This window comes from Balaenoptera borealis (assembly GCF_965194805.1).
Source record: "Balaenoptera borealis genome assembly, contig: HAP1_SCAFFOLD_601, whole genome shotgun sequence".
Taxonomy (NCBI): Eukaryota; Metazoa; Chordata; class Mammalia; order Artiodactyla; family Balaenopteridae; genus Balaenoptera; species Balaenoptera borealis.
The window spans coordinates 336921-358084 of record NW_028123598.1 but is presented as its reverse complement, the minus strand read 5'-3'; the positions used below and the strand labels follow the sequence as shown (position 1 = coordinate 358084).

Genomic DNA, 21164 nt, shown 5'->3' with positions numbered 1-21164 from the left:
TCCTCAAAAAAAATCAAAAATAGAATTACCACGTGACCCAGAAATTCCACTTCTGGGTTTATACTCAAAGAGGATCTCAAAGAGATATCTGTCACTCATGTTCACAGCAGCATTATTCACAATAGCTTAAATGTGGAAGAAACTCACGTGTTCATCAACGGATGAGTGGATATGCACAATGTGGTATCGTCATAGAATGGAAGGAGGACTAAATTGTGACACAGGCTACGACATGGCTGAACCTGAAGGACATGATGCTCATGACATGCGCTGGCACAAAAGGACAAATCCGGAATGACTTCACTTACGGGAGGTGCTCAGAGTTGTCAAAATCCTAGAGACAGAAAGTGGAATGGTGGTTGCCAGGTTTGGGGGAGGGGAAACGGGGAGTTACTGTTTAAAAGGCAGAGTGATTCAGTTTTACAAGATGAAAAGGGGACGGATGGTGGCGGCCGCACAGCACTGTGAATGTATTTAATGCCACTGAGCTGAACACTTAAGAATGGTTACGATGCTAAATTTTATGTTGTATGTATTTTAATACAATTTCACAAAACAAAAAAGTACAAAAATGTGGAAAATGTGGCACTAAGTAGGCCATGAAAAGCACGCTTGTTCGCAGCGTGAGCTCAAACAAGCAGGCAGAGCAGTGCCTACTTAGCCTCGTCTGGAACACGCGTTGGCAACCTGCGCACGTCTGCAAACAATTGTGAAAGGGCCCTGCGTACTGACGCTGGGTTACAAACAAACTGGACCGAGTTCACAAACACAGAATCTGCACAGGATGAGGACAGATCATAAATGGAATCCTATAACACATGGCTGTTTCATCCACTTGGCATTCTTTCCCATCTGTACTGCAGTCTGGACCCTTTAGTACTTCGTTCCTTTATATGGCTGAATAATATCTCATTGGATGGATATACCACATTTTGTTTATCTATTCATCTACCATGGACACATGTTTTCCATATCCTAGTATTTTGCTGAGGGGTTTTTACATCTATATTCATAAGGGATGTTGGTCTGTAGTTTTACTGTGCTGTCTTTGTGTGGTTTGGGGAGGGGATTAGTAAGTGGCAAACAAATTCATTTTCCTAAACATCACTGTGGGTGTATTTCAACATCTATTAGAAGAATGACTCTTCATTTGTGATGGTCAAACAATTTCCTCTTACAATACACATCAATGTACAGAAAGTTATTAAGTAAACTACAGACCAGGTGTGGTTACAGTAAGATCATGAGAATGGCATTACTGTGACCAAAATCTCGGGACCCATGCTGTAGGAAAAGGACATGGGACTTGAGTGTCACCTCCAGAGGAACCTCAGCTCTGCCGCACCCATGACGGACACCGCCTTTCACACGGTGAGCGAGCCTTTCCGGAACACGTAGGGCACCAGGATGGCTCCTGCTTGCCGCCGTCCACAGAAACACGACTGCCCTTGTCTCTCCCACTGGGATGCAGTCTTTGCAGCTGGCCTCCACTGAGGACAGGGAGAGGAGAGCCCCAGTTTCCCCCAGTTTCCCCAGTGATGGAGGGAGGGGCCAGGCTTTGGGAACATCAGGAAGATTTTCCTCTCGAAGCCTGACAATAACCTGAGGTAGGTTCTCCCACTGTACAGATGGGAACATTAGGGTCGGGGGCCGCAGAGCCGGTGAGAAAGTGCTGGGGGCGGCGTATGAGTGCGGCTCCCTGCTGCCACCTCACAGAGAAAGGCAGGGGCTGGAGGCGAAGCCTGCACCCTTACAGCACAGGACGGTTAGAAACCCTGCGGCAGCTAGTTAACCTCTGGGCTATTCCTCTGAGGCCAAGGGAAAGAGGAAAAGAAAAATAATAAAGACAGGAGGCAGGGCCTGAGCCCGCAAGCTGAGCAGCAAAGCCATCCGAGCGACCCGCGGAAGCTGGCACATCCCGCCTGCGGCTTCCTGCCTCACCTGAGCTTCGGTGACTCGACAGCACAGGCTGCCAAGTGTCCCTAGGGCTGCCCTCCAAAGGGCAAGAGTGCCTGCGGCGGTGCTCCCAATGCAGCAGTACAGAGCGGCCTGTTTCCTACACAGGTGGCAAAGCCCGTGTGCACGTCCGTCACTCACACGGCTTCACGCCCACTACTCACCCTTCCGCACCCTGTGAGACAACGCCGCGACCTGGGATGGCCAGGGCAGAGCTGTGGACGTGGGATCTGGACCACGCGCCAGCCCTGGGGGCAACTGATGATACAACACAGAGAGAGCAGAATAAAGAGACAAGGGGATGGGGGCGGCGGGGACACAGGCCAATCGAGACCAGGCCTTGCTGAGAGGGTGGGCGACAAGAGGCACCCAAACGACGTGAGGAGCAGCGGGGCCCCCCCCACCCCCCCCCCACCCACCCCCCGGCGGGCGCAGCAGGGTGCGGGTGTGGCCACAGCAGAGGGAAGGCGCAGCAGCACAGGGGGCCGCAGCCAGGGGCTGTGCGGGGCCTGAGGCCCCAGCAACTCCACAGGAGAGCGAAAGCCAGTTCCCCCAGGCCACCGTGAGGAAGTGACAGCTGTGTTGACTTTCGGTACCATCAGCAGGACACCCAGGCTAAACAAGGGCTGCAGATGCAGAGCTTTCTGATCTAGTGCCAGGGAACCAGTCCGAAGTGAGGTCAGCGGATCCCCTGCTGCTCCCTCGCTACACACTCCGTTCCAACACCACAGACAAGAGGACGGCAGCAGCCAGCGTTCAGAGCACGGGCTGCCGGCCACCACGCTCTGAGCACTCGGCATGTGCGGACGGCTTGGGGGCGAGCGCTCTTCGAACACCGTCACGCAAAGGGGGGACTCGGGCGGAGGAGAGAGGGCCGGGCACCTGGGCCCGCACCTCGGCCTCCTGCAGTCTCACACTTACCAAGCCTGGCTCGGGCTCCCGCAGCCGGGAGGGCCCCTCGCCCAGCACGCTGTGCTGCGGCTTCTAGTGTCCGTGAAGCTGCCCCACTGCCCCAGAGGCTAAGACCATTCTCTCTCCTCCCCATACGCCGGAAGTCCACAACGGCGAGTACGGTGTCCACAACGGCGAGTACGGTGTCCACAACGGCGAGTACGGTGTCCCCACCGCCATGCTGCTCCCCCAGGGTGGTCAGCACTTGCTGTGGGCACAGAGGTCTGCTCAGGGAAGGAGGGACGGTCGTGACCAGGGCAATCATAAGGTGCCTCTTTCTTTAACCTCAGGCCTCGCCTGCAGGTGGCTCTTTTCTTCAGTAGGTCATGTAGAATCGTTAGGGTTCTCACAAGTTCAGAGACGATAAAACAAATCTAACACGCAGCTCTGAGAAGTGACTCCACTGGAGGGTGCCCCACCTTTCAGCCGCTAACCCGTGTTAGTGATTTATTCTCACATAAAGTGATACTGTTCTTACTTACAGCAGAGCTAGGCCTTCAGAGCTAAAAGTGAACCGAAGTTATAATCTAAAGCTAACATTTTTTTCAACCCTAAAAAGACAGCGGAAAACATATACTAACAACCGGAAGTTTCATTCTTGGGTTACTGGCTAATGCATCCAGTTAAAATACTGAAAATATCGACATTAGTTTTCCTCAGTATTTAAGAATCGTAAGTCAACACGATTTCAGGTGGAAAATGCAGCTTAAATATTGTTAAGCCTTTCTCAGAAATTAACGTTGACCAAACAGATGTTAATTTCTTTAGTCTCCCACCAAAGGCTAGGAAACAGAGTAACATGGCTCTGAAATGACAGACAAAACAGAAAAGTGCATTTATTTTTTAAATGAGCGCCGGGCAAGAGCAGCAGCTCAGCCTCCTCGGTACCTCGTTTCTGGATGAAGACCCTGAGCAGGGGGTTTGCGCTGGAGACCGCCTTGCAGAAGTTGTCATCGTTGTTGATGGGCAGCAGGTCGCCGTGCACGTCCGCGTAGCCGATGGTCACCTCGGTGTTGGAGATGTGATGGGTGTGCACAACCAGCTTGTAGAAGTCTTCGAACTTTCCAGGCTTTTGACGGTCCAAGGAGAACCTTCGGAACTCAGCTCCAAACTACAACGAAATAGACAGCGGGTACGCGAACAGCAGGGAAAGGGCAGCAGAGTCGTGGCTTGTTCGCCTGACAAAGGAGCATTTACAGAGCCTCCAGGAGGCCTGGGACACAGCTGCGAACGGCACCCCAGTCCTCAGGGCTACGCGAGCCCAGAGGGGAGGGACCAGCTCACTCAGCATGGACCACGTCCTGAGTGCAGGACAGGCGCTGGAGCTCAGTTTGTGGGGGACCCTCACCTCATCTGAGGACGCTGGGGCGCATCTCCAGGCCCAGGCAACAGTGTCTGCACAACCCCGGGGCAGCCTTAGACACTCAAAGGTGGGAGGGAAGCAAAGGCCAGCTGCAACTTCTGAACTCTTTCCTAAGGGCAATGGGAAGTCCTGGAACAATTGTAATATTAAGGAAGGAAACGACTTGATATGATTTGCATTTTTAAAAAGACCAAACGGCTGCACTTCAAAAGGATCAGATGCTTCACAAATCTCTGGGGCAGGAGCATGGGTTCTGGACTGGCCAAAAGGACAGAGCAGGTCTTTTCAAAACAGATGCTATTCACTCTGCTGCTGTAGGAAACACGCAGGGCCCACCTCCTTCCTGTCTGCCCCTGGCTCTGGCTCAGATGCCCACAGAGTTGCCTGCAGACCTCCAGGCCACCTGCCAGGAGAGGACCCTGGGTCAACTCCCATGGGCCGACTGTCCAGCGATCTCAGGAGAGGACCCTGGGTCAGCTCCCATGGGCCGACTGTCCAGCGATCTCAGGAGAGGACCCTGGGTCAGCTCCCATGGCCGGACTGTCCAGCGATCTAAGGACACCGCCTGTTTGTTCGGCCTGAGGCTGTTGGCTTAGGACATGCTGTTGTTCCTCACTTGCCAAAGGGACCTTTATTCATCAGGCAGGACAGATGCTGTGCTCTTGTACATAACTGACAACTAATTATATTGGTTCCAAAATACACAAAAATGAAATGTCTAATGTTTACACAAACTAATAGTTACATCATCTAGACACTATGTCAACTACTCAAGGGCAATGCGACCCAAACCATACAGGTGTGAGTGGTTCTAAACTTTGGGGAGGCATCAGAATCACCTGGAGGACCCCAGAGTTCTGGAACTGCCTGATTTGGAATGCAGCCCAGGAATGTGCATTTTTAACAGGTTCCCAGGAGAAGCTGATGGTGCTGGTCTGCAAAGCACACAGACAAAACCACAGATTTAAAGGGAATCAGTCTTCAGACCTCAACCTCCACAGATCTCTTAGAAACAGAGCCTCAGATCCCATTTCCCTTTTTAAAAGCAAAGGACAACACCCATCCTGCACTGCCCCGGGAACGAAAAACTTCAAATTTGGGAAAACCACCTTCAATGGCTAATTGAAACTAAAGCCTGCCTCCGCAGGCCAGGGCCCAGGGGAGCACTCTCCCTCGTCCCCTGCTGTTGCCAGAGATGCCTCCCCTCGCGACGGGGTCCTCTCCCCTTTACTTAGAAGACAAGCACTGTTCTCCTTCTCCGTATTTTCTCCAAGCACTCACGAGAGCAGCTCACAGTGAGCAAGGCACACCCCACCCCTTACCCACAGCGGAGACGTCCCGGCCGGCAAAACTGTTCCAGACACAAGAGACAAGCAGACGACACAAGGTTAATGGGATTTTTCATAATCAGTTACCCAGTCACATCACGAATGTTTATTTCAATAGCAGTCAACCACCATCTTTCCAGTCTCATATATCTCACACATGCTGACTTCCAGAGCAATTAGTTTGTATCAGTATATGCCTTATTTTCACTAAATACACGAGAAGAGCTTCATCATGTCTAAAGAAACCAGTAAGAGTATTTTTGACTTTTATATCTAATTCTCAGTTGAATATTCCCCCAAACTGGACACAACACACTCACTTTCATCCAAGGGACACCAGGTAACTCTCATTCCTCTCCCTCCTGCTAGACTTATGCCGCATCCTGCAATTTAAGTAAGGAGAAACAGCATGCAGTAAATAAGTTAGTTCTGCAATGTTTTAGTCCTAACTGCACTTGGTAATTAATTTCAGATGAAATTTAATTTGTTTCTCAGTTCTTCTAATAATTTTCCTCAAAATACATGTTAATTTGAAGTGCAAATGAGTTCTGACTTTTTCCTGACAGAAAGTCTGATTTCTGTTGGATAAAGAGGCTGGCTTTGTCAATCCAGTTATATGTTGAATATGCTTCATATGCTGAATGAGTTCCACAGCTGGGCAAAGAGAGGTGTGAAATGTGATATGATAAAAGCATTTTTTCAAGCTTTTTTTTATTGTGGCAAAATATACATAAAATTCACCATCTTAACCATTCTTAAGTGTACAGTTCAGTGGCATTAAGTACATTCACACTGTTGTACAACCATCACCACCATCCATCTGCCTTAACTCTTTATCTTGTAAAATTGAAAGTCTATACCCGTTAAGCAGTAACTACCCATTTCCCTGCCCCCCAGACCCTGGCAACCACCACTGTGCTTCCTCTTTCCCTCCCTCTCTCTCTCTCTCTCTATATATACACACACACACACACACACACACACACACACATATATATATGCACATAATTCTTCATCAGATACATGCTTTGTAAACATTTTCTCCCATTCTTTTACTCTGTGGATCTGGGTCCCTTAAGTAACCAGGGTGCTGGGAGGGAAAGCTGGACTTTTGATACAGTTCTGTAACTTACTTCCTAACCTAGGTCAGGCACAGTTAAGGCAAGTTTTTCTTAAAACATTCCTTAGTAAGTATTGAACTTCATTTGAAATTGGTAATGGAGTGAGCCATTTTACGGGTCTGATTATCGGATAATAGGTGAAGGAGTGAAGCTCAGAGGTCACCCTGTCGTGAGTCCTGCCGTGGGAACACAGTCCAGTGAGACGCTGAACACCTTAAAGGGGTGGTGAGTCTCCAGTGAACTTCAATGTTGGTTCAGGCATTTCATAGGGATCCCTCTACCCTAATGCAGTGTTCTCCAAATGTCACATATCCCCTCAAGAATTTTGAAAAACCTACCACTATGAAGAGGATAATATACTTTTAAGTTGGCATCTAAATTCTTCATAATAAAAATAGTTGCAAAGGATATAATTTCCAGCATGCTGTAAATATTTCATTTAAAAATATTTTATCATATGATCTTTTAAATATAGTCAGTGAAATCTAAATGCCATAGTGATTTGATACTATCATGCATTTTAAAATAGAATGAACAAGCTCTTTTGTAACAATCAGAAATTCCACAAGGATGAGAACCCCCCGCTCACCACAACTAGAGAAAGCCCATGCACCGCAACGAAGACCCAACGCAGCCAAAAAAAAAAAAAAAAGAAATTCAACAAGGTTCCTTTTTCTCTTTGATCTCTTGTTTCCATTACACTGCTCCAAGAGAATTTAACCCTGATATTTTATCCTAATAATTTATGCTTGATTACCCTATCACTCTTCTCTACTACAACAAAATTAGATAAATTGAAATTAAACATTTTCCCCAAGGCCATAAGGCTCTCTTTGTGAAAAATATTTCAAAGTTGTTTCTAATGGGTATAGAGTTTTAGTTTTGAAAAAAGGAAAGTGTTCTGGAGTGGATGCACAACAATGTGACTGTAATTAACACTACTAAAGTGTACACACTAAAAAACGGCTGAGACGGTAAATTTTATGTATGTGTATTTTATCACATTTATAAATCAAGTAATATAAAATAAACAAAAATAGATTTTTTACAGTAAAAAAGTTTCTAGATTGAGTCATTACAATTATGAAATCAAGTTGGAACACAGTTATAAAACTTGACAAATGATTATTAGCCTTCCAAAGTAAACATTTAAAAAATCTTTTGTTCAATATAAAGTATTTATTGCTAAATGAGGCAAGGGTAGCATCGATTCTTCTGCTGTTTCTTATTGTTGTGGTGTTGGCACTGAGAAGCCTTTTCACATGAAGGAGGAGATAGGCACAAAGATGCTCAGCCCTGTGAATCTCACCAAGTCTTGGGCCAGAAGTAACCACAGAGCAGCCTATCATTAGAATTATTTCAAACAATCTATTAGCTGACAATTCAATGAGGACCACTTTCAAGTTTGTTGAAAACAAAGAATTGGAAAATACTTGACTTAGAAGATTTATTAACCAGTCATTAGAGCCATTCACTTTTTCAATTTCTGGTAACTATACCAAGAATTATACGACAATGAATCGTGCCGGCTAATTCCTTCATTTGGAGGCAACCTGTCTGATCTGATAGAACAGGGAAGTAAAAATATAAAATTAGTACCACATGCCAATATTTTTAAAAAATAAAATAGTTTTGTCATAATAAAGTTGGACCCTCACCTAACACCATTACAAAAATTAACTCAAAATGGATCCATGACCTAAATGTAAGGCCTAAAACTATAAAATTCTTAGACAAAAACGTAGGGCAAAAGTTTCAGTCCATGAGGTTTGATAATGAGTTCTCGATAAGACACCAAAGGCACAGGTAACAGAATTAAAAAAATAGACATTGGACTTCTTAAAAACTAAATTTTGTGCATCAAAGGACACTATCCACAGAGTAAAAAGGCTTTAAACAGTGATAAATACAGTCGTACCTCTGTATCAGCAGAATCCTAAGAAGCTCAAGTCCCTTATAAAATGCCACAGTATATGCACATAACCTACGCACATGCCCCACCCCCCATATTTTAAATCAACTCTAGATGACATATAATACCTAATACAATGTAAACACTATGTAAATAGTTGTTAATACAATGTAAATAGTGGCCAGTGCACACCAAATTCAAGTTTTACTTTTTGAAAATTTCTGTAATTTTTATTCTGAGTATTTTCTATCCACAGTTGGTTGAATCCACGGATGCAGAACCTGTGGATACTGAGGGTCCACTGTATTCAGAATATATAAAGAATTCCTAAGCAAAATGTTATTCAGCCTTAAAGAGGAAAATTCTGGCATTTGCTACAGCATGGGACCTTGAGGACACTATGCTCAATGAAATAAGTCAGTCATAAAAGGACAATACTGTATGATTCCACTTATATGAGGTACTCAGAGTTGTCAAAATCATAGAAAGTCCCATGGTGGTAGCCAGGGGCTTAGGAGGAGGGGAAAATGGTTAGTTATTGTTTAATGGGTATAGAGTTTCAATTTTATAAGATAAAAAGAGTTATGGGGATGAATGGTGATGGCTGCACAATAATGTGAATGTATTTAATATCACTAAACTTAAAAAATGATTAAGATGGCAAATTTTATGTTCTGTGTATTTTTAAAATTTATTTGTTTATTTATTTATTTATTTTTGGCTGCGTTGGGTCTTCGTTGCTGCGCGCAGGCTTTCTCTAGCTGTGGTGAGGGGCAGGGGGAGACGCTTCGTCGTGGTGCGAGGGCTTCTCATTGCGGCGGCTTCTCTTGCTGCAGAGCATGGGCTCTAGGCGTGCGGGCTTCAGTAGTTGTGGCACCCGGGCTCAGTAGCTGTGGCTCATGGGCTTAGTTGCTCTGTGGCATGTGGGATCTTCCCGGACCAGGGCTCAAACCCGTGTCCCCTGCATTGGCAGGCAGACTCTCAAGCACTGCACCACCAGGGAAGTCCCTGTTCTGTGTATTTTAACACAAATTAAAAAAAAAAAGATCTAGGGTTCCTTGTCAAAATGGCTAATTCTAGATATGAGTCAAGAACTTTATATGAGCCCGTGAATCTCATCCTTCTAAGAAGCAAGGAATTATCAAAGACTATTAGGGTCATATCAGAAGGACTCAGGAACTAGTTTGAATGATCTCCCAACAGCTGAAGGTGGGACATTTGTGCATTTATCATCTATAAGGATAATAACTGCTATGGATTGGAACACATCCAATATGCATAAATAATGCATGTTTGTTTATAATGAGAACCAAAATTTTATTTTTTACTTTTTGGAGGGTCCCAGGGAACCAACCTACTACTTTGAAAATAAGTAAATAAAAGGAAAGAATCAAGCATTTTCCCCAAAGAAACATCATTAATTATTGGGAAATTAACAGATGTAACAACTCCTTATTTCCCAAAGCTTGCAGATAAATTAACTGTTATTCCATTATTATCTTGATAATATTTATTGAATTTTACAGCTGACCCCACCTGTTATTCCTACAATAGGATAGTAAAAATGGGGGAGGGGGTTCACCTCTTTAAATTTTTTAGTTATCTCAAATACGAAATAAGGAAGTCAGTAAGCAAAAATGAATCGGCCTCTAAATGAAATTTACTTTTATTTCCTTTAAAAATATTACATAAATAATAAAATGATCATTATAATTAGAAAACAAAGATTTATCTACACATCTATTTTGACCCTCTTTCCCTTCAGGAAGAAGGGATACTTCTGACAAATGCTTGTTGAATGAATAATACCTAGAACTTAGTTGCTACAAAAGTAATATGCTATTGAGTACACTATGTTACTGATAAAGTTCTTTGTCAACAAGAAGCTTTTCCTTGGTCAAGAAGCAAGGAGACAAAAAAGAGTGGTAGAAACCAAGATAGCTAAGAGCTTGGGAAGTACAAGTTATTTGTTGTTCTAAATTAATCTTGAAGTACTTCTAGAGCAGTGGAGTCATGATCTGTAAAAATCTGCTCCTCCATAAAAGCAATAAGAACACTGGTAAAGATAGTAAAAAATCAACTTTTTGAGAATTCTGGAAATTAACCAAAGGTTTGCAAGCAATAATCCAAGGTGCATTTATTCCAGAAAAGCAGCTGAATCTCAGAACAGCAAGTTTTACAGTGTTTGAACTTGCCCTGTTCCTCAGCTTTGAAAACCAGCAGCCTAATAGCTTTACAGGGGGCAGAACTGGTTTGGAGCTCACCCAAAAGCCCCATACTTATAGAACTGTCATCTTTAAACCTGTCTCACAAGTCCCTGGAAAAGCCCTGTTCACAGGGTTTGTCTCTATGTGACCTGAGTCAGAGATCACTCATTGGGAAAAGCCCTTTCCTCAGGACATTTGTTAAGAACAATCAGCAGCAATTGTTTAATGATTAAAGATTATACAATAAAAGTTCCATTTTTAAATGGAATTTTTACAACATGAAGGAAATTATATCCTTTGTAACTATATTTATTACAAGAAAACTTAGATGTAAACTTCAAAATATGTTATCTGTTCTATAGAGGTAATTCTCAAAATTCTTTTAGGGGGTTGTAACATATGAAGATTACTGCATTAGGGTATAGGAATCTCTGCAAAAGTACCTGAGTCAAGTACCAGCTGGGACAAACACAATAAAAAGAAATGCTGGGGATTCCCACCTGTTAGGATGACTACTGTCAAGAAACAGAAAACAAGTATTAGTGAGGATATGGGGAAAGTGGAACCCTTGTGCACTGTTGTTAGCAATGTAAAATGATACATCCACTGTAGAAAATAGTATGGAGGTTCCTCAAAAAATTAAGAATTACCATATGGCCCAGCAATTCCAATTCTGAGTATACATCCAAAATAACTGAAAGCAGGGTCTCAAAGAGATACTTGTACACTCATGTTCATAGCAGCATTATTCACAACAGTTTAAATGTAGAACCAACCCAAGTTTCTATCAACAGATGAATGAATAAGCAAAATGTGCTTTATCCATGCAGTGGAATATTATTCAGCCTTAAAAAAGGAAGGCAATTCTGGCATATGCTACAACATGGATGAACCTGGGAGACAGTATGCTCAGTGAAATGAGCCAGTCACAGGAAGGCAAATACTGTATGACTCCACTTACATGATGTACTTAGAGTTATACTATCATAGAGACAGAAAGTAGAGTGGTAATGCCAGGGGTTGGGGGAAGGGGAAATTGGAAGTTATCGGTTTTTTTTTTTTTTTTTTTTGAAGGGAGGTCACTTAGTACACCTTCTTTGTTTTTTGGCTGCGCCATGCGTCATGCAGGATCTTAGTTCCCCAAGCAGGGATGGAGCCCGTGCCCCTCTGCCCTAACCACTGGACCGCCAGGGAATTCCCAGAAGTTATTGTTTAACAGGTATAGAGTTTCAGTTTAACAACATGAAGAGTTACGAGGATAAATACTGGCATGATTGCACAACAAAGTGAATGCATTTAATACCATTAAACTGTACACCTAAAAATGGCTAAGATGGTAAATTTTACGTTATGTGTATTTTACTACAATAGAAAAATGGAGGAAAATTTTTAAAATGCTGGGGAATGAGGTGTCCATAGAAGGCTTTGATAAGCTCTGATATATTCCTGGAAATATAAGGGCACATTCATGTGCAGGACTGTGTGCATGGTCAGGAAAGACATGAGAAGGTTGTAATCTCTCATATCTGGCTGACTTTGAGATTCTGTGCAATCAGGAAGTGAAACCTAAAGCAAAGTTGTAAACGACTGAAGTGTTGAAGATGTGCCACAATACGTACATATAACCAAAAGGATTGGAGACTTATTGGTTCAAATCATTTGAGGAAATCTCTGTCCAATCATCAGATGACCATTAAGCTAACTAAGCAGAGCTTCAGTGGTCACATATGAGAAAGAATACACTTTTTTACAGCATTAGTCCAGGAAAGTCACTCAACAAACAAACAGCAGCAACAACCACAAACCCCTGAGGGAAGAGTCTGGCTTTCAGAGTTATCAGGTCATCTTATTTAAAATGTTTAGTTTTCAACAAAATTATGAGATATACAAAGAAATAGGAAAAAATGGCCAGAGTTAAATAAAACAGTCAATGCAAACTGTCCCTGAGGGTGCCCAGAAGCTGCACTTACTAGACAAAGATTTTTAGATAAGCTACTATAAATATGTTCAAATTAAAGGAAACCATGTATAAAGACTAAAGGAAACCATAAAACAATGTCTCACCACTAGAAAACAATAGAGACGAAAATCATTTTTTAAAAAAAGAACCAAACAGAAATTCTAGAGTTGAAAATTATAATAACTGAAATGAAAAATTCCCTAGAGGGACTCAAGAGTAGATTAGAGGTGGCAGAGAAAGAATCAGCAAACTTGAAGACAGGTCAATTTTAGAGTAACCAGTCTGAGAAGCAAAAGAAAAAGGAATGAAGGAAAATGAACAGGTCTCCGAGACATACTATCTATGCCATACTATCAAGCATACCAAGAAACACATCTTGGAGAAATCCTAGAGGAAAGAGAGAGAGAGAAAAGGCTAAAGGATATCTGAAGAGATAGTGGCCAAAACTCCCCAAAGCTGATGAAAAAGTTTAATCTACATATCCGAAAGTTCAACAAATTACAAGTAGAATAAACTCAGTGAGACCCACATCTAGATGCATCATAGTCAAACACCAAACCCAAAACCAAAGAGAGAATCTTGAAAGCAGCAAGAGAATAACAGTTTGTCATGTACAAATGTTCCTCAATAAATTAACAACTGACTTCTCATCAGAAACCACAGAGGCTAAAATGCTGCGGAATGACATGTTCCAACTTGTGGGTGGAAAAAAGAATGTCAACCAAGAATTCTATACCCAGCAAAACAATCCTTCAAAATGAAGGAGAAATGAGACATTCTCAAATAAACAAAAACTGGGAGAATTTGTCACTAGCAGAACTGCCTTACAAAATACTAAAGCCATCCTTTAGGCTGACATGAAAGGACACTCTACATTAACTTAAATTCACATGATGAAATAAAGAGCACTGTTAAAAGTAACTACAGGGGGCTTCCCTGGTGGCACAGTAGTTGAAAATCTGCCTGCCAATGCAGGGGACATGGGTTCGAGCCCTGGTCTGGGAAGATCCCACGTGCCGCGGAGCAACTGGGCCCGTGAGCCACAACTGCTGAGCCTGCGCGTCTGGAGCCTGTGCTCCGCAACGGGAGAGGCCGCAACAGTGAGAGGCCCGCGCACCGCGACAAAGAGTGGCCCCTGCTCGCCGCAACTAGAGAAGACCCTCGCACAGAAACGAAGACCCAACACAGCCAAAAAATAAAAATAAATAAATAAATAAATTTATAACAAAAAAAGTAACTATATAGGAAAAAAAATAACTACATAGGTATGTACAAATGTGTTGTTGTTTGCTTGTAACTTTTTCTCCTCTCTGATTAAAAGACAACTGCAAGGACTTCCCTGGTGGCGCAGTGGTTAAGAATCCTCCGGCCAATGCAGGGGACATGGGTTCAAGCCCTAGTCTGGGAAAATCCCATATGCTGTGGAGCAACTAAGCCTGTGCGCCACAACTACTGAGCCTGCACTCTAGAGCCCACGAGCCACAACTACTGAGCCTGAGTGCCACGACTACTGAAGCCCGAGCACCTAGAGCCCGTGCTCTGCAACAAGAGAAGCCACCGCAATGAGAAGCTCGCGCACTGCAACAAAGAGTAGCCCCTGCTCGCCGCAACTAGAGAAAGTCCATGTGCAACAACGAAGACCCAACACAGCCAAAAATAAATAATAAATAAATATATTTAAAAATAAATAAATAAAAGACAACTGCAGAAAGCAATAATTATACAAGTGTTTGATAAAGTTAAATAAAAATGTACTTTGTATGAGAATTATAACACCAAGGAGAGGGGTGGAAACAGAGATATATTGGAGCAAAGTACTTGTTTTTTATTGAAATTAAGTTGCTATTAATCTAAACTAGATTGTTCTAAATTAAGATGTTAGTTGTAACCCTCAGGGCAATCACTAAGTAAACAATTCAGAAAAAATGCAGTAACAGAAACAAAAAGGGAATTAAAATGGTACACTAAAAAATATCTAGTTAATACAAAAGACAGCAGTAATAGAGGAAGAAAGGAAGAAAAAGACATAAGACGTATAGGAAATACAAAGCAAAATGACAGGAGTATATACTCCTAGCTTATCAATAATTATATTAAATGTAAATACTAAATGCTCCAATTAAAATACAGAGATTGGCAAAATGAATTTTAAAAAGAATCATGATTCAAACAGATGCTGCCTACCAGAACCATGCTTTAAATTCAAGGAAACAAATAGGTTGAAAGAGGATGGGAAAAAATATACCATGCAAACAGTACAAAAAAGAGTGCTAAGTGGCTATACTAACAGCAGGCAAAATAAACTTTAAGACAAAAATTGTTATTAGAGACAAAGAAAGATATTTTACAATGATAAAAAGGTCATTTCATGAGGGAAACATAAAAATTTAAACATTTATGCACCAAACAACAGAGCTCCAAAATACACGAAGCAAAAAGAGACAAACTTGAAGGAAGAAATAGACAATTCAACAATGAATGTTGGAGGGACTTCCCTGGTGGTCTGGGGGCTAAGACTCCGAGCTCCCAATGCAGGGGGCCCAGGTTCAATCCCTGGTCAAGGAACTGGATCCCACATGCTGCAACTAAGAGTTCACATGTCGCAACCAAAGATCCCGAATGCCACAACTAAAAGATCCTGCATGCCACAACGAAGACCTGGTGCAGCCAAATAAATAAATAAATAAATATTTTAAAAAACTATTAAAAAAACAATGAGTGTTGGAAACTTCAATATCCCACTTTCATTACAGAATAGAACTAGACAGAAGATCAAAAAGGAAATAGAAGACAACACTAGACCTAACAGTCTATACAACATGCCACCAAACAACTGTGGAATGCACATTCTTCTCAAGTGAACATGGAACATTCTCCAGGATAGACCACATTTTAGACCCTATAACAAGTCTTAATAAATTTAAAAGGATTGAAATTATACAAAATATGTCTTCCAACCAAAATGGAATGAAATTAGAAATCAATAATAGAAGGAAATTGGGGAAATTCACAAATATGTGGAAATTAAACAACACACTCCTAAATAACCAATGGGTTAAAGAAGAAATCACAAGGGAAATTAGCAAATACAGAGAGATTAAAGAAAATGAAAACATACCATACCAAAATTTATGGGAATCAGCTAAAGCAGTGCTTAGAGGACATTCACAGCAATAAACACCCATAATAATAGAAGAAGAAAGGTATCAAAACAGTAACCTAAACTACCACCATTAGAAACTAAAAAAGCACAAAAATAACCCAATGCAAGCAGAAAGTAAGAAATTACAGAGATTAGAACAGAATGAATGTGACAGAGAATAGAAAAAAATATAGAAAATAACAAAACCAAAAATTGGTTCTTTGAAAAGATCAAAGATCAACAAAAGTGACAAATCTTTAAGTAGGTGGGCCAAGAAAAAAAGAAGATTCAAACTACTAAAATCAGGAATGAAAGAGGAAACATTATTATTGAGCTTAAGGAATTAAGAAGGATCATAAGCATCCCAGTAGTAACAATCACACCTAACACCCAAGAAACTCCTTGAAGAATCGACTGATTCTAGAACTGGTACACAAAATACATAAGATGAGCCTAGGAAATTTTATAATACCAGAAAGTAAGAAAGTGCTGAAAACAGAAACAAAACACATAATCATGGGGGTATGTCAAAGGAAACAGGAACCAATTGAAAAAGCTCTCAATTGCTGAAGCTGGAACAATATGAGCAACAAAATCAATAAAGTACACTGGATTATAACTCAGCATACAAAATAAATGTCCATGTGTCCATAACGACATAATAAACAGTGAATAAATAAATGGGAGAGAATAGACAGATCTCCCATGCAGAAGAACACCAAATAATTTATGTAGATACACTACCTTCAAGGAGGTAGAACATAACTCCTTAAGTGTAGGCTGCACACAGAGTTCATTCCAAAGAGTACAGTATGGAAAGGGAGAGAAAGAATAACTTTAAGTGGAGAAATCTGGCAAACATTCTCAGCCAGGTCATCAAGGTCAACATCAATAGTGATAAGCCATGTTGACAGCATGTACTCTTGATATGATGTGATGAAAATGGCACTTTACCTCTGTGGTCTTCCTCCCCAAAACCTATAATCCCAGTATAATAATGAGAAACACAACAGGCAAATCCCAACTGAAGGACAATCCACAAAGTATCTGACCATTACTCCTTCAAACTGCTGAGGTCGTTGCTTGAGCTGCTACAACAAAATACCATAGACTGGGTAGTTTAAACAACAAATATTTTTTCCTCACAGTTCTGGAGGCTGGGAAGTCCAGAATCAAGGTGCTGGCAGATTCAGTATCTGGTGAGAGCTCTCTTCCTGATTTGCTGATGGCCACCTTCTTGCTGTGTGTCCTCACATGATGGAGAGCTCATGCATCTTTTCCTCTTTTTATAAGGACATTAATTCCATCATGAGGCTCCTACCCTCATAACCTAATCTAACCCTAATTACCTCCCAAAGGCCTCATACCTCCAAATACCTACAGTCAAGTTGGGGATTAGGGCTTCAACATATGAACTGAATTCAACATTCAATTCATAGAGGTAATAAAAAACAATTAAAGTCAGAGAAATTGTCATGGTCAAGAGGAGCCTAAGGAGACGTCACACAAATATGATGTGGTATCCTGTACAGGATTTTGAAACGTTAGGCTAAAAAGAATACTAGGTGAGAACTAAGGAAAAATAAAGTATGTACTTCATTTAAATGTATCAATATTTACAGACTATAACAAATGTACCACTAGATTTTATTTTATTAACATTAGACGTTAATAACAGAGGAAACTAGATGTGGCACATATATGGAAACTCTCTGTACTATCTTTGCAACTTTTCTGTAAATCTAAAGCTGTCCTAAAATTAAAAGTTTATTTTTTAAAAGTATGACAAGGGAATACTACTAATAACTGTGTGTCAACAAATTTGATAACCGAGATGAAAAGGACAAATTGGTAGAAATACACAGATTACCAAAACTGACTCAAGAATAAATAGACAATCTGATTAAGCTTATTGCAAGGTATTTATTTAGTAATTTTCAAACTGCCCACAAAGAAAAGCTGATGCCCATATGGCTTCACTGGAGAATTCTAGTAAACAGTTACAAAAATAATACCAATCCTTCACAAATCTTCTAAAAAGTAAAAGAGGAAGGAACATTTTCCAACTTATTCTATGAAGTCAGTATTACCCTGGCAAAGCCAGAAAAAAACATTACAGGAAAAGAAAACAACAAATCAATATCCACTGTGAATAGAAACACAGAAATTCTCAACAAAATACTAGCAAGCCATATCCAGCAAAGGACTATATAAAAAGGACAATACATCATGACCAGTGAGATTTATCACAGGATCACAAGGTCATTTTAACACCTAAAAATCAATGTAGTATATAATAGTAATAAAGAGCAAAGCCACGTGATCATCCCAATAGATGCAGAAAGAGCATTTGACAAATGCTCATTTGACATCACCTTTTAATGATCTAAAATACTCAATGAATTAGGAATATAAGGGGACTTCTCCACCCTGATAGAGGGCATCTAAGAAAACTCATATGTAACCTCTGGAAATTAATAAAGGAGACCTCAACTAAAATTAGAGTCAGGAATGACCTGTAGAGGGAGCTCTCACGCATTCTCACTCACCATCATTTGCATGCCCCGAACTTCATGTGCATGCCCCACAGGAAGAAGCATACCTTGCACTCCCAGACAGGAAGTGACTACATTACTATCCCAAAGGAAGAATTTCTCCTTGCTCAGCAACAGTTCAGCCAATGGGAAACATCACAGCTCGACCAAGGAGAAGCCGTCACCATACTGAACTCCTACCTTCCTCCAATGAACTTTCACTTAGAACAACCCCTGCAGCTTCCCCATTTTCCCCATAAAAGCAGACTCCCTTCCTTTGTTCTCTGGACATGCCTGTGGTTTGCCATAGACTGCATGTCTCAAATTGCAATTTTTTTGCTGTTCCCAAACAAACAAACCCTATTTGTTGGTAAAATAACTGATTGTTTTAGGTTAACAACTCATACTTAACGGTTAAAGACAGAATGATTTCACCCTGAGATGAGGAACAAGAAAAGAATTTCCACTTTCACATCTACTATTTAACACTGTTCTACAGGTTCTAGCCAGGGCACTTAGGGAAGACAATAAAAGACATCCAGATTGGAAAGGAAGAATTAAAAATACATCTGTTCCCATCTGATATGTTCTTACATGTAGAAAGTCCTAAGGAATCTGGAAGAATTAATTATTAGACCTAATAGATGAGGTCAGCATGGTTGCAGGATACAGTATCAACACACAAATACAAATTTATTTCTGTACACTAACAATGGACAATCTGAAAATGAAATTAAGAAAATTTCACTTACAATAGCATCAAAAAGGATTAAAGTATTTAGGAATAAATCTAACAAAAGAAGTGAAAGACTTGTACACTGAAAACTACAGAATAGTGTACAGAATATTGTTGAAAAATTAAAGAAGACCTAAATAGTGTCCACATATATGGACATCTAAAAATGACAAAACAAAACAGCTTTCAATTCATAAAGTAAGACGGCTGGGAATATTAGTCACCTTGCTCTTCATTTCTAACACATTAACTACAATTCCCTGATGAGTTCCCATTTTGGCAAATATTTTTCTCAAAGTTATCGGCAGATGTCTCCAGGGAGCAGATGGTTACCTATGGCATGAAAGGAAGGGGCAGGGAAGGAAACAAGATATTCAGTGCTTATGAAGCACAAGACTTAATACTGTTAAGATGGCAATGATCCCCAACTTGACTGCAAATTCATTTCAAGCCCTATCAAAATCCTCGCTGCCCTTTTGCAGTAATTGGCAAGCTGTTCCTAAAATTTATATGGAAATGCAAGGGACCCAGAAAATCCAAAAGATTCTTGAAAAAGAAGAACAGGGAGGACTCACACTTCTTAATTTCAAAACTTACAGACTAATTCTGGCAAAGAAGTAGACATAGCATCAATATTATAGAATTGGGAGTCCAGGAGAATAACACTTATATTTGTGATCAATTGATTTTTGACAAGAGTGCTAAGGCAATTCAGTAGCGGAAGAGAATAGTCTTTTCAACAAATGGTGCTGAGGCAATCTGATACTCACAGGCATAACAATTAAGTTGGACTCCTACCTCATATCATATACAGCTAAACTAAAATTGGATCATAGACGTAAATGTGAGAGCTAAAATTATAAAACTCTTAGAAGAATACATAGGATTAAATTTATTACTTCACTTAGGCAATGATTTCTTCGATATGATACTGAAAGCATAAGCAACAAAAGAATAAATTAGATAAATTGGCCTTCATCAAAACTGAAAATGATGGAGTTAGAGTCTGTCATACAGAGTGAAGTAAGTCAGAAAGAGAAAAACAAATACAGTATGCTAACACATATATATGGAATCTAAGGAAAAAAAAAAAAAAAGGCCATGAAGAACCTAGTGGCAAGATGGGAATAAAGACACAGACCTACTAGAGAATGGACTTGAGGATATGGGGAGGGGGAGGGGTGAGATGTGACAGGATGAGAGAGTGTCATGGACATATATACACTACCAAATGTGAAATAGATAGCTAGTGGGAAGCAGCCACATAGCACAGGGAGATCAGCACGGTGCTTTGTGACCGCCTGGGGGGGTGGGATGGGGAGGGTGGGAGGGAGGGAGATGCGGGAGGGAGGAGATATGGGAACGTGTGTATATCTGTAGCTGATTCACTTTGTTATAAAGCAGAAACTAACACACCATAGTGAAGCAATTATATTTCAATAAAGATGTTTAAAAAAAAACACAAAAAACTGAAAATGTTGTGCATCAAGAAAGTGAAAAGATAATCTACATACTGGGAGGAAAATTCTGCAAATCATATATAAGGTACTTGTACCAAAAATATATAAAGACCCATTAAAACTCAACAATGAAAAGACAAACAACCCTATTAAAATGGGCAAAGGACTTGAACAGACATTTCTCCAAAGAAGATATACACATAGCCAATAAACACATGAAAAGATGCTCAACATCATTAGTCATTAGGAAAATGCAAATCAAAACTGTAATAAGCCACCATTTCATCCACTATAATGACTACAATAAAAGAGATAGATGACAGGGACTTCCCTGGTGGTCCAGTGGTTAAGACTCCACGTTTCCACTGCAGGGGGCATGTGTTAGATCCCTGGTCAGGGAACTAAGATCCCACATGCAATGAGGTGCAGCCAGAAAAAAAAAAAAGAGATAGATGACAATGTGTTGGTAAGAATGTGAAGGAGTCTGAACTCTC

At 41.0% G+C, this 21164-nt stretch overlaps 1 protein-coding gene across 16 annotated transcripts in view; it reads right to left on the bottom strand.

The window, feature by feature from the left end:
• Positions 1 to 21164, bottom strand: part of PARD6G (par-6 family cell polarity regulator gamma) — a 137371-nt gene that overhangs the window by 96484 nt on the left and 19723 nt on the right. For 11 of the 16 annotated variants that reach the window (XR_014240070.1, XR_014240071.1, XR_014240072.1 and 8 more), the window contains exons 2-3: positions 4256 to 4399; positions 3796 to 4018 (exon numbers count right to left, since the gene is read on the bottom strand). Coding sequence is in view for 11 of the 16 variants with exons in the window: in XM_082408976.1 (XP_082265102.1) it covers positions 3796 to 4018; positions 4256 to 4399 (367 nt within the window). In the remaining 5 variants the exon portion in view is untranslated. Of the gene's footprint in view, positions 1 to 3795; positions 4019 to 4255; positions 4400 to 5918; positions 5982 to 8194; positions 8282 to 21164 lie in introns of all 16 variants that reach the window. The other 5 variants (XM_082408977.1, XM_082408978.1, XM_082408981.1 and 2 more) reach the window with 5 other exon arrangements.